Below are 14,937 nucleotides of genomic sequence, written 5' to 3' on the forward strand. Positions count from 1 at the left end.
ATGCCTGCTCTGCTCTGTGGTTTTGCTGCTTCTTTCCCTGCCTCAGGCTTTCCTTGTCGGCAGAAGTAGAGCAGAAACGCGTGCTGTTCCTGCTTGATGCTTTCCACATAGGTTTGTGGAAGGGCAGAGGGATCTCAGAACAGCCTAACTGTCAGATATAAATAACAGCAATAAGGGAAAATAACTGCTTATAAAGAGAAAAAATTATAACTGCAGATCATCTGTTTCTTGACAAAATTGTCCTGACTGAATTAAATTTAGGCCCTGGTTCCTGTTGTTCCATAGCTTTTAGAAGGCAATTCAAAACTTTCACAAAACAAGCCCTAAAGATACTAATTAATCACACTGAACAATGCAGTAGGGAATGATAAACATACACAAATGTGGACATTAAATGCATTCATGCAAAACCAGACTCAGTAGAATGGTGTCACATAGCCAAAGCACTTATAAAATACTCTAACATGTGCACACGTTCACATTCGCTGTGCTGCAGTCAGAGTCAAAAGACTTCCCTGTGTTAGTGTTGAATTTCCCCTCCATAACTTTGAGTGGTGGTAAAGTTTCATTCAAAGTGATAAGAAATAATGGATGGAGAATTCTCTGCTGGCCAATGAATCCCATCCACTCACTGTCTGTTGCTCCATCACTTCCAAGGACTTGAATGCTTCTTAAATTAACTTTGATCAATGCACATAAACAAAATCCGACACACAGTTAGAGGCCGACAAAGAGGAGGTCGTACAGTGCACTTACCGAGAATCTGTACTTCAATGTGTCTCGGCTTTTCAATAAACTTCTCAACAAACAAGGCTCCGTTCCCAAAAGCTGTCAGGGCTTCAGAGTAGGCTCGCTGGTAATTCTCCTCAAGTTCCTGTCAAACAGATGAGAAAAATCCATAAGTCTGACTCAGAGCTATTATTCATGAAGCAAGAGAAGCACAGCATAGAAATGGTTTGGTTTTTATAAAGTTTTGGTGGTCTAAAGACTTTATGTCAAAGATGTGGTCAAGTATTTTTATTTCAAGTTATGTTCCTTTTCTCCATTTCCCATTATAAATATATAACATTTTGCAGAGTTCTTCAAGTCTCCCCGTTTTTGATACAGAGCGCTTACATGCCCACAGGGAGCAAGATTGTTCACATCTGAGGCCAGCCTGAAAATGGTCACGACCCGGCACACTTAAGGTCTCGGTTCAATCTGTGTTTGTCAGTTTGTCACATTCTGCCAGCCTATCCAGTGTCCTCCACCGGGGAAAGACTGTGCCCTCTTCACTTTGCCTCAGGAGAGGATACTCCAGCTACTCAACTGTCATCTTGCAGCTTCCAGAAAAAATGGTCTCGATTCCAAAACAACAAGCTGCTAAGAGCGGTAGCAGGCATCCAAAAGCATAGATTGTTTTGAGCAAAAGCTGCTTATCAGAAAAAAAATCCTGCATCTGTTGAGACGAGATTAATGATACTAAGCAGGAGACTATCTTCGAGGTTTAAAATTCATATGCTGAAGGCATTAAAACTGCCAAAAGCTAGGGATGCATGATATTGGATTTCTGTCAATATATCCAATATGGCAATATTTCATTTTTTCCAATACTGAACTGATACCAATATAGTGTATACACAGGTTTTTGTCTGGTGCAAAGGCGGGCTGAGTCAAGTGAAGCTGAGAGGAGAGCTGGGAATTAGACATGTTTGGAGTGGTTTTATGCCTCATGATAAATTTAAAATATTCAGGACCCACAGTGGGCTTCCTTGAGTGTGTGGCGCCGTAAGCAAACTACTGATGGTGAAATCGTGCATTTTGCAGATATTCATGGCCGAATTATGATTCAAACTCCACGGTAGCAAATAGCTAGAGAATGACTCCACATCTTATCCCAAAACAGCTACTGTAAACAGCACAATCTGGAGTGTTGATATCTCAGGGTCAAACAAGGTGAATTTTAAGTCCAAAAGTGTAAAAGTGAGTTGAAGGGTCTTCAGTGTATTTGATCCACCTTTGTTAATTCAACTCTGTAGAGAATAGACTGATCTAAGCTCTGCCCACAGCAATTTCAAATCTGGGGTATGTGTGAGTTCCCATCAGATAGTTCGATAGATACTTTATCAATCCTGAGGGAAGTTCGAGGCAGAGCGTTCAGACATATATATATACATCTACATGTATAGTGATCCCTGCTGGGGTTCTTTTGCTCATGTTTCTGGTGGATTGTTGTTGTTTTTGATGTGAGACACATTTGCACCATGAGTGAAGTTATCCACCGAGTTAGAATTTGACTTTAAGTTTTGCTAAAGGACACAGTATCCTTCATCAGTTTGCATCGTCTTGCTATGAGGTTGACTCTCTGCTTTGTTCTTGCCAAGAAGATCCACCTTGCCATTGATATTCAAGAGATACTACAGCTCTGTCATATTCTAAAATATACTTCAAAAGTGTAGTTTAACTCTACATAGTGTGGACCACAGACATAATAGTTTGTTTTTCTATCACTGTTTATTCAGAATTTAAAATCAGTGCAGCCCATGATGCTCTGAGCAGATAGAGGATGGAGAGAGACTCTCTCTGCACAACTCACACTACAGGAAAATATTTATAGCTATCAAAAAATCATGACTTTGCAGTTTTGATTTCAGTATTTCTGAAAAATGTGCCAATAATTATAATTTTAGGGTAATAAATATTCACTGCTCCCAGATAAGTAAGTCCATCATATAAGAACACATATAGAACAGTCATCTGTAATAACAAGGGGAACGGCTACAAAGAATAACTTCTGGATTTTTCTGAAAAAAAGTTGAAAGTAATTTAAAGTTGCACACCTACAGCCACACTGACAAGCGTCTGTTTTTACAAATGACAGGAAAGACGTTTGAAAGACTCGAAGTTAGCCGAGTTCCATTTGTACTCCTTCCACATCAGTTCAGTCCGTCTGTCAGCCGTGGCCACTGGAGCATTGATACGTGCTCCTCTGCTTTTCTCTTACTCTTCAGGAAAGCACATCACGTCAAGTCTGGACCAAAATGTGCCTCTTTAATTCTGCTGTGCTTATCAGTAAACATATGCATCTTATCCAACAATATGTTGAGAATATCCAGCCTCACTTGGGCATATAAATGACCCTGGAGCTGTAAGAAGCCAACCTACATATTGTTGCTCAAGGTCCCAGAGGAAAAGGGAAACCTCTTTATAATTCCCTCACATCATATCAACTGGAGATGCTGAAGCTCTTGTGACTCAACCGCATCACTAGAAAGGTCAACAACTAATTAATTAGACAGCGATAGAAGCCAGAGAAGGTCAATATTTTCACTGGAGTACAGACTTGTAAGACTACTTATCTACAGTGGAGCACTATATTGAGACTGCAGCTGACCCAGACAGTTTCCTTTTAAAGTCATGTCATTATTTGGATCAGAGGGTCACTGAGGGCTGTAGACAGTAGGGTTACTAACCAAAAGTTAACCCATGTATAAACTCTTCTCATCAAATACAGCGTTCAGAGCTGGAGAGACTTACAAGAATGATGGATATGCTCTTATTTGTTGTGACTTAAAATATTTTTTTCCAAGCCAAAGCCAAATAAAGAACAGTGAATGCCCCCAGCCGTAAAGGATAAGGAGGTACTTTTATTTTGATTTAGAATATATTCTTTGTTCTCTCTGCAACTCTGATTCACCACTGATCTCTGCCCTCTTCTATCTGACTGGACAACAACCAGCTGCCTGCTGAAAAACTTTGACATGGTCAAATTTGAAAGGCAGAACCAGCGAAGAGCTGTGCATGTTTATGGGGGAAGCTAAAATACGCACAAACACACACAGTGCCCTGCTACACAAGACAAAGCTGCCACCAGGCCTCTTCTGAAATAAACAGGAACGACAACTTGCCATTCAGATGCCTACAGGTCTTTCTTCCTCTTTGAGACACATGTTTTGGATACAACTATTTACTATATAACAAAAAACCTTGTAGTGCATTTGTGTCCTTAGAAAACTTTAATTAGATTTTATTGGTTTTACTTTACTATTAATGATGTACATCAATTTTAAACATAAACAAAGAACGTTATTATTGCCCTACCACTGAACCGTTACAAAGGAAATGGTATTACTGGTCCCACTTGGCCAAGTCTCCAATAATAATCAGCTGAGGAGAGAGATGTTGTTCTTGTGGAAAATTCAGAGTGGTTGTAGAATTTTTAACCTTAGCATCTCCCAACATACCCGTCCAGTTTATGAACAGTAAGACGATATGATTCTACTTTTTCTACTGTCTATAAGGAGCATGTTTGGCCATGCTTTGTCTTATTATTAAAAAAAGTAATTTCCAATTATCATCACACTAATTACATGAGTAAAAAGTTAGGAACACAGTTAAGTAGCCTCTTTGTTTCTCAATTTTATAAAGTAATAGTAAATGCACTGTATGAATTCCAGTAAACATAAGTAAGTAAGTTGCTCTAAGTTGTAAGTATGCTCTTATAGTTTGGTTTTACTGTGTGAAAAACAGAGCAAACCTTTACTCTAAAGCAGAAGTTCCCAACGTTTTACCTTTGAGGCCCCCTACTTGTATCTCAGAGGAGCTGATGGCCCCCATGTGAAAAATGTGAATTAAATTCAAGCCAGTGTTATTTTTGTTGACCAAAACTACAAATAAAAAGGTCCAGCATCTACCTTTTTTCCAAAAGCAGGAGTAATAGTAACTAAAAAAAGATCTTTAGTGATCTTCCTGTGCCTACAGGGACAGCTTGAGACAGAGAAAGAAGCAAAAATTAGCCCAGAGCAGAACAGGCATCAGTGACAAAAGAATGGCAATGATTAAATCAGATATAGCATAAAGGAGGAGCTGGGGTGGAGGAGGGCTGCAAAAAGCTTGAAGAAGAAGCAGCAAAACATAGCCAGGACAGAGCATTTTGAATATGGCAGAATGAGTGCAATAAGCCAATAAAGGTTTTCAGCCGATCAGCTTGCTATCAGCTGATGAGAGCTTGTGTGAGATCAGCTGATCTAAATTATATGGCAGCACTCAACTCTGTGGCCCGCCTGAACTAATGTTTGATTTTTCAAAAACAAGACTGGACTGATGGACGTTCAAAATCCATGATATTTCTCTTCTGTGCTCACAAAGGGTATGTCAAAATTTTCATCAGTGTATTTTTAATCATTAAAGCATTGAAATGAGTGTTTTTTATCTGAATAAACTTAAAGTTTGGCATAATATATTAAGTTATAGGAATGTTTTGACTAAAGAACTAAAATGTAAGGACTTTTTAATGTTTAAAACTGGACTAAAATATTTTGGTTTCTTTTGTCAACTAAAACTAGTCCCAAGCTATAAAGGTTGGAAAATGTCTAAACCGTGACTAAAACTACCAAACATTTTAGTCTAAGGACTAAGACTAAATCTAAAACAACTGCCAAAATTAACACTGATCCAAACAAAATAGTCCGTCACAACTGTCTTACAACATTTCAATGAACCATTACGAGGACTGTCAAAAGATAACGATTTTTAAATCACGATTAAGCTCAGGATCTCTGCAGATTTCTGCATTGCAATTAATCACACTTTATATATTGCATTTTAAAGTGCAATACTGGTCTGTTTTTGTTGGTAGAATGATTATGACATAAACTTAACTACAGAGAAAAAGAGCTTGTAACAGATTGAAAAGGAAATAAGAGGATTGTAAAAAGGGAAGAAGGGGAACAAGGGGAAATGAGACATTAAGAAGCATCACCGAGGCTGCAGAGAGATATTGCAGCAGCTTCACCAAAGTGTGTTGAGGGGTTGATAAGGTATGCAATTAATCACAATTTTAAAAAAAACGTTTTAGTGCACTAACTGTGGATCGTAGTTAATTGGGATTTATGCAATTAATCTTGACAGCTCCTAACTATTACTCAAGTGTTTTACCATCATTCTACTGGGTATGACTAAATCTTATTATGACAATTTCAAAGCAGACTAAACCTCACATCCCCCCTAAAAACTCTGATGCACCCCCAATGGGGTCCCTGCCCCACGTTGTGAGCCAGTGCTCTAAAGATTGCAGGTTAAAAATGCTTTAAAAATAGATATCTCTAAAAGAAAGACTCATCAGAAATCAGACACTTACTAATCAGGACAAACACCCACATTTACAAACTAAAACTAACAAAACATTTGAACATGAAAAAAGGAAAACTTTAAGAGGCTGAGTATATTGACCGGACAGGATTCTATTTCACAGAAGTGAATTGAACAGTAAAACACAATTGTTTTGTAGCTTTAAAGACCTGCTAAAGTAGAACTACAAACTTAAATCGACTCCAGAAATGCTCCACTGTTCAGTCTGGCAGTTCCCTACTGCTGTCTGGCTGATAGCACCCTTACATGGCGAAGAGGAGTAGATGGAAAATTAATCATGGTGAGGGACATGCAATTAATGGCAGGGTTCAGGCCCAACCATCCAAATACATTAGGGAACAAAGTGCTACCCTCGACCTCCAGATTACATTATCATTATTTAGTCATGTACTTTGTATGTTTCGTGTTGTATTATTTAAGATTCACTCCAAAGGGGGTTATGACACACATGAATTGTTTGGATTTCATGATCATATTTATATTGAGATGCTTGTTTGAAAATTTGGTCTGGGACAGCTACAATATTGAAAGTCATTATTTTCTTAATGTCCTTTGCTGATGCAGGAGAGCAGGCCTCCAACACACTGTAATCAGTCACGCTTTGCTGGGTGACAGAGGCAATTTCAGAGCACACACACCAAAACACACACAGGATGATTGACAGCTGGGGAGATAAATGACCAGGCTGCAATTTCCAAGAAATTTCACCTCGATTCAACACAAACAGAAAATTAATGAATATGAAAACAGAAACTTGTCATGAGCCTGGTCAGCCATCATATTGAGTTTGTTTTTTCTTTGCTAGTAAAAAAAACGTCAGAACAAGATTTATGTTGTTAGACTACACTGTTAAATTACATCTCTCACAAAAGTGATCATGTACAGCCACTGCTGACGTGCTCACCTCGTACTCTCTGACCACCCTCATGCCACGACCACCTCCTCCATAGGCTGCTTTGAAGATGATGGGGAAGCCATATGTCTGTGCAAACGACTGTGCCTCCTGCAGGCTGGAGATTGGGGCATCTGTTCCTGGGACCACAGGGACACCTGGACAGGGAGTGTAAGTAAGAAATGTTTCATTTTAGGAGATTGTAAATGCTGAATTTAGCTACATATCATGTTATTTTAAAAACAGCCCAGATAGAAAACAGCTACTTCTATGCACAGCATTTAAGATTCACAAGGTCAAGAACCATCCATTCTGCAAAAGCTGAGGCAGGTGGTCCGACTCGAAATGCTGGCAGCACACCAGACAATTTTCAAGTCTTAACTGGTTTAAAAACATGTGAGACCACAAACATAAAGGTAAATTCAACTGATTTTTTTCACATTATGATTCTCTGAATGCACACGCTACATGATTTAGACAGCACACGAGACCCCACACTGGCCTTGTGAGGTAAGAATTTCACAGAGGACACTCCACACACACAAGATCTTGGAGGCTTGTGGGCTAACACCTGACTTTAGAAGAAAAACAAACAAGCAGGAAGATCAGTTTCCTTATCTGTCTGACAGAGCATGCCTTATAGTTGCAGAGGAAATTAGGAATATGAGTAAAAACACGAGAGCACTTTTGGAAGTGGGACCACATTTGGAATGTCATGGTCTTGTCTCGGACTCCAGCATTTTTACTCAGTCTTGTACTGGCCGGAGTCTGGATTTTCCATCAAGACCGGTCCAGACCAGTAGGGCTGACAGCTTCAAATCGATTGGTCGATTAACTGATCAAGAAGCTTTAGTTCGACCAAGATCACCCTGGTCGGCGAACCCCCCCCCCCCCCCACTTCCCCAAGACGCTGGTCTGGGGACAAAAGCATGTGAGCAGCTGACCTGACTGATAGAGAGAGACGTGCTGCTGGGAACAGGAGCAATGCAGCTCTAGGAATTACATGTAGAGTAGCACACAAAGCTACCAGAGTGGGATATTTTCTGATATTTTACAGCACTAACGCTCAGAAACAACACATCAACTCGTCACAAAGTTGCAGGCTGTTTGTATTGAAGCGGCGCTGCTGAGTGTCTCTGCTCTGCCCTCCTCACTGCATCAACTCCCACGGTCAGTTTAATTCACCTGTCGGCAAATAGGCTGCGTAGTATCATCTCCTTTTATAATCTCCTTTGAAGAGTTCACGTTAGCGTTAGCTTCCCTTACAGTCACACAGAAAGGAGAGATGATAAAAGGCGATGTCTGCTGGTCATGAAGTCCCAACAAGTGGACTTTTTCCTTCTCACCTCCGTAAACAAATGCTGCATGTTGTCTGCTTTATGCTCGTAAATGACATGGCACGGGCTGGGTCAAGTGAACCTGTTATTAGTTACCATTACAAATGAATGAAAAACGATGATCTGAGGTTATTTTGTAGGCTGTATGAGTTTAAAGAGTTACTGCGCCGGGATCATGGGGATCAAAGGCAGGTGCACGCTGATCGTCTCTCAATTAATTATACAGTAGGACGTGATGAGCCGAAAAGATATATTAATGCTTCCAAAGGCTTGTTAGGTTAATTTTAGGATCATTCAGAGTAGCAAGCAGGTGTAGAGAGGAGCCTGGATGGATTGAATTAGTCCCCAATGAGTTAATTTTTTTGAATGAATGACTTTTTTTTACCTGAACGACCAATCGATTAATTGGTGCCTCGGTGCGAGTTTGGTCAGCCAAGTTTTTCTTTGGTTTACTACAGCCCTAGAGACCAGCACTGAGTGGCTATTCTTTGACTTCATTAATGTGATAATAAGGAGCAGCACTTGCTAAAACAGTTTTGAGTTTTTGCTACACCTGCAAAAACTCAGACATGAGTCCATCTTATTTCAAGTCAGAAATACCCCTGAACACTTACTTTAGGCCTCATTTACCTGACAAATCTAGACAAACATCTCATTTTTAGATATTTAAAATAATACCAGATTTGTCAGTGGCTTTTAAATACACACAAGGATTTATTTTTACAAGAAGTTAGTTGAACCAATTTGTCAAGATTTGAGATTCTGCATATTCTTTAAAAGAGTTGTAGAAAACTTTTTATCTGTCAAATGTATTAAAAAGAAAACTAAAATGAAAGACAGAATGCTCTAACTGTTAAACCTCATCATGGGTTTTTAAAATTGATTTTATGGTCTTGGCTTGTCTCAGTCTCGACCCCCAACGAGATTATGTGATCGGCAGGGTTTGTTAGTTAGTTTGTTAGCGACATAACTCTAAAAGTTGTGGACGGATTTTGATGACATTTTCAGGAAATGTCAGAAATGGCATAATGAAGAACTGATTAGATTCGGGGAGTCTGGATCCAGGAATTTTTTAAAAGATTCTTTTAGAATTTGGAGATAGGGCTAATGATGGAGGTCTGCGCTCTCCAAGTGCTTTTCTAGTTTTGATAAAGGACTTTAACCAAACAATTGTAGGTCGTAATGCCTCTGATGGAATACCAACAACAACAAATGAGAGCGAACAGACCGAGTAGCATCTCCAGCGAGGCATTGCATCCTTTAACCAATCTCAAAGACAAACACAACTGTAATTTAATTTCAGGCAGGATTTCATCCATACTCTCCTTGTTTAATAATTTTTTTCTGTAAAAGCAACACATACCGGGGTACCGATAGTCATCCATGTCTATTTATATTCTCAAGTCACGTTTGATCATGAGAGATTCTGTGAAATCCTGTGTGTGGGAAATCTTCACATGCAGGTCGGCAGGTGTGTGGTCTCCAGTGGTTTGGAGCTTAAGATGAATAAGCGTTTGAAACTGTCCTTATGTCTGTGGTCTCTCAAGTTTTTAAAATGTTCCAGGTTAAAATTGTCTAGTGTGTTGCCAGTCTTGTGTTTCATCCAATTCCATACCTGCACTGATGGCCAAAGAACGAGCCTCCACCTTGTCTCCCATCTTGCGGACAGTTTCTGGGGTTGGTCCTATAAACATTACATCTGCATCAGCGCAGGCCTGTGCAAAGTCTGAGCGCTCTGAGAGGAAACCGTAGCCTGGGTGGATAGCGTCTACATTATTGTCCTGAGAACAGAGAGAGAGAAAGATGGACAAGGGTTGTTTAAATTCATTAGATTTCTGTGCTGTGAACCAGTTGAATGACCATTACTGCTTAACATGACCCATTTATTCACATTTTATTTTTTGGTTTCTGCCAGTAAAACCCAGAGAAAGGAAACGAAGCCCAGCTAAGCAGCAGGAGTTCTATTAAATAGGGATCGGCCGCTGGGCTCTAGTTAACACTTGGCTGACTATTGGTGAGGGACATAAAGAGCCCTCACACACTCTAACCTGCATGCTTAACCACACACACAATCTGCTAGCAGAGGAGTGTCATGAATATCACTTTCAGCAAAGGGACAGTGAGCTGATGGCATATTTTATTCTCATTCCATCTTAGTTACTATCACTTTAATCATCATCTATGAGATGGACACCAGTAGGAGGCTGAATGAGCAGACAGGCACGCATAATTTGAGGGTCAGGGGGTGTGCTGACAACACGCACACACATGCACAAAGCTGCACGCGGGGTAGCAGACAGATACAGTAGCTGCCGAGCTTGACAGATAGAGCCATCTCTGGATCAGTATGTGCCATCTGCTCTTGGATACGAGGCGGACTATAATTATGGGCTGTCCCGTTGTTCGGGGAGCTGTTACTGGCAGGCCATGGGTGGCGTCGAGCCACACACACAAAGTGTAGCAAGAATGTGAACACAGGTAGATGTATACAAAAAGGCATGGACATCAGAAGATGTATAAGATTCAGACAAGCCAGATCACACACTCGTGCTTTCACAGTTGTAAGCTCGCACACATTTTCACACAAAAAGTAGCATGAAAGACACACAGAAGGTACCGGGATGGAGACGGCTGGTTATTCTAGTTGCAAAGTAACAGAGTGACACACGGTGTGAAGAAGAGGTTTGAAAGTGTGCAAGAACGAGAGCACACACAAAAAAACACACATTTCCCTGCTAGCGTGGAGTGGCTGGACTCCCAGATAGGCAGACGGATTTTGAGAAATGAGTTGGATGGCGGATGCTCCCAGACTTGGCCGGCTGACCACAGGCCCACGCAGAAAATTATAAACCGTGAGAGACTGATCAGAAAAATGATAATGAACAACTGGCAGTGAATCCTGAATGGGTGGAGGGGAAGGAAGGGGAAGGAGGTGACAAGGAACAGGTCTGATCTAACACAGTGATAGGTGGAAGAGGGAAGGGAAGGAGGGAAAAAGAGCAAAAGAAAGGAGGGAAAAGGAGGAAAAGGGAGACACAAGGAACAATGGGAGAAGAACAGCACAGTCTAAAAAGGGTGGGGAGGTTAGGTGTTTGATAGAAGGGGAAAAGCTGTTTTCTTTTTCTTCCCTATAATCACACTAAATGTAGACTAAGGTGGAAAAAATTGAAAATACAAGGTTGATCTGTCCATCACTTTTCAGCCTAATCATATGCTAATGAAAGCCGTTTAGTTTAGCAGTCAAAAAGCAACAATCAGAGACAGCGTCCAAGCTCCTAACATTAATAACTATATAAAGCATGACATAAAAGTACCAGCTGAAGCAAACAGAGTTGTTGGTAGGTGTTTAACCCCTCTAGACAGAGCAAGGCTTGCAGTTTCCTTTCTTATTCTCCAGGCTTTAAATTCTACATCCTCAGTTTGCAGCAGTGGCTGTCCCACAGATATTTGCCATCAAGCCCATACAGGGAAAAAACCCTAATGACATCACCAGGGACTTAAGAAAGCTCCTCAGTGCAGCACACGCCATTAAGCATTAAAACTACTACTTCACAGACTGAGTACTGTAGGATTAACCATGAAGAGTATACTAAACCTGAGGAGTAAAATCCCTGATCTTCAGTGGTTCAGAGGTATCACTGAGACTCCTACTGTAAGAAACACTCTTTACCTTGGCTACTTTGATGATGTCAGGAATGTGCAGGTACGCTGCGACAGGTGGAAGACCTTTTCCAATCAGGTAGGCCTCATCAGCCTTCTGCCTGTTGGGACGAAACAAAAGGATCAATCAAATAACACGATAAAATAAAAGAGACAAACACAGAAGCTGGGCCATAAAATTTCCGTTGAATCCATCATTTTAATTCATTCTCTATTAATTTTAATGTCATATAATGTATAATATGCATAAACTGACTTTATTAGAAGTATTCAATTAATAAAGAACCTTTTTCCCTTCAAATGTTTTATACAAAGAATCTTTGAGGTTATTCATTTTTAATGGTATGGAGAGAAAACATTAACAGCAGTGTTTAAGTTTCAAGCCGGCAAACATGAGCAGTGCCCTTTAAGATTTCATTCACTGTTTTGATAATATTTTCAATATCAAGATGTTGAAGTTTGAGGATTGCCAATTCACAAGTTTTTAAAAATTTGCACTGTGTGCTTTGGAGAAACTGTAGTTGGCCATGCTCATGTGTCCCATCATTCAGCCTTTCTGGAAGGAGGTGGCAGCTATTATTTCAAAAATCTTGGGTTTCACTATGAGTACAGCATTTACATCCCTGTATCTTATATCCCTGATGGTCTCAATAGTATTGATAATTGCCTCCTAAAAATCTTGCTAGCAGCTGGCATGAAAGCCATTACAAAGTTCTGGTTACAGAGAAGCTGCCCAACCGGCCTCTGTGTTTGCATTGTTAAACAGTTGTATCTTTTGGAACAGAAACTCTACACGACTCTAAAAAGATCTAGGAAAGAAACGGTGGAAAAAATCAAATATTTATTCAGCCAATAAAATTATATCTATGCTTTAATTATTCAGTTGTTTTTATCGTTTTTAAAACATCAAGAGTCATGACATCATTGACCCAGCGACTACACAGAGGTGGCAGGTTAGACTTCAAGTTAAACAAGATGAGATGTCTTGCAAGTAGGGATGAGAATGCCAAAGCGCAGGACTGAGCTCATGAAAGACCCAGATCTTTCTGAGCCACACCAAATATTGCCAACTGTGGCCCCAGTTTAATGGTATCGTCACACATGTACGAAAGTGTCTCAAAGATCCTGCTCCAAAATTGTCTTATCCTTGGGCATGCCCAGAAAGAGTGGAAAACAGTCGCTGGGGGCTGACTACACCGTTGACAGGTTTGATAAAATTTGGGAAAGAGTTTTGCAAGTCTAGACCTTGACATATGGATCCCGTGGAGTATTTTGAACTGAATAACATTATGTCTAACACATATGGAGGCTGAGTGAACTCCCTCCACAGCCATTCTCCAGGTTTCATCCTAAATCCTCTCACCAAAGTTCTCGTCCCATTTTAATTTCAGATGGTCCAGAGAGTGTGAGGCTATATTTATGTTTTAATGACAGTTACATAAGAGTGTATGTAGGAGCGTGTATGTAAAGGGGTGTATGTGCATACATATGCATGTTTATGAATGTATGATAAATATACACTTTTGTGTAACGGCCCATTTGAATGAGGAAACTGTGTTGCCCTAACCTGACACGCCAGATGGATTTGATTCACACATCCATCTGGAAAACCTGTCATATACAGCGTCTGGGAAAGGGCAGAGGCTTTGAAAAGAAAACTCACAGGTGACCGGATGAAAGTTCTGTCTGTCACATCTTTATGGGCCAAACAGAGCAACAAAACAGGTGATGTAGCTGCTACCGAGCTGCGCCCCTACCTAAGGAGAAAACTCCATAGAGACAGAATTGCATAACGCGAGCCATGGTGACTGTAGACATGTCAGTGCACAGCTTTTGTCATTTCCGAAAAGAAAACAACTCACTGCTGTTCTTTGTTCTTCTTTTAACAAAGAAAAATTGTCAAGTTCTGATAAAACTGGCGCTTTAGCAGCATCCACTTTGCCATTACTCCACCGGCCTCTTGTTGCTGCATGCTGCACGTCACGACTCCGCCGCACTCGGAAGTACTGCCCCTCGTCGTCCTGTCACTTTCTAACCGGGCCCACACAATTCAGACGGGAGCTTTGCAAGATGGATACGCCAGTGAGAAACAAGGAAATGGGTGTATCCATCTGCTTTGTGAGGTTAGTGTTGCCCTCAAGCTTAGTCCAATCCAAGACCTCATGACCATTTGTCTTTTGAAACTTAATTTTGTTTTTATTTCTCTCTCTCTTTCTTTTTATTTTTACTGTACTTGCAAAATTATTGTATGTAAAAAACTATAAATAAAAAGTGAAAAAAAAGTTTGCACTGTGGAGCCCTACAGGATTTCTGATTATTATCATCGTGTGCTTTAGCAGCACATGTCTGACGTCCCCACCGGCTCAACTTTAGTCCATTCTAGTCTATCATTTAGACTTACAAACACTGTATTTAATTTATTGAACTATGATACTGAAACAAGAAATGCGTAACACTACGTCTGCAAACATGTCAGCTGACAACCTATACCTTTTTAACTCCTATGACAATAACAGAGATGATAAAGTAATATAACAGACTTTGTTTAAGTTAATCAAAAGTGATGAAAAAGTGACTTTATTTAGGCTAACTTAGAAACATTTACCGAGCCAGACCACTGACAACTACCTCCTCTCATCTCATCATATTTCTCTGCATGAGGCAATCACTCTCTTCATAATAAGGTATATTGAATACAGAGGGAACATTATTTTCCAGAAATAGCTGCGTAATATGTGCCCATCATTCTCTGTGGTGTCCACACAGATACACGCAAAATAATTAATCTTAACAATTTCTTCTATCTAAATAAAAACCACCAGTAATGAGATGGTTTGTGCAATGTAATCACAGTTTAAAACCCTGCACAAAGTCTAAAGCATGGCGACAACGGCTGCTGTATCTCTCTTTCTGACGCAC

The 14,937-nt window shown here is 40.2% G+C and overlaps 1 protein-coding gene across 5 annotated transcripts in view; it reads right to left on the bottom strand.

Annotated features, from left to right (window-relative positions):
* LOC121504157 (pyruvate carboxylase, mitochondrial-like) overlaps positions 1 to 14,937 on the bottom strand; it is a 465,432-nt gene that overhangs the window by 424,646 nt on the left and 25,849 nt on the right. For all 5 annotated transcript variants that reach the window (XM_041778797.1, XM_041778795.1, XM_041778796.1 and 2 more), the window contains exons 4-7: positions 12,029 to 12,119; positions 9,974 to 10,139; positions 7,034 to 7,179; positions 757 to 874 (exon numbers count right to left, since the gene is read on the bottom strand). In XM_041778797.1, the coding sequence (XP_041634731.1) occupies positions 757 to 874; positions 7,034 to 7,179; positions 9,974 to 10,139; positions 12,029 to 12,119 (521 nt within the window). The remainder of the gene's footprint in view (positions 1 to 756; positions 875 to 7,033; positions 7,180 to 9,973; positions 10,140 to 12,028; positions 12,120 to 14,937) is intronic.

The sequence above is a fragment of the Cheilinus undulatus genome, linkage group 22 (genome assembly GCF_018320785.1).
Source record: "Cheilinus undulatus linkage group 22, ASM1832078v1, whole genome shotgun sequence".
Taxonomy (NCBI): domain Eukaryota; kingdom Metazoa; phylum Chordata; class Actinopteri; order Labriformes; family Labridae; genus Cheilinus; species Cheilinus undulatus.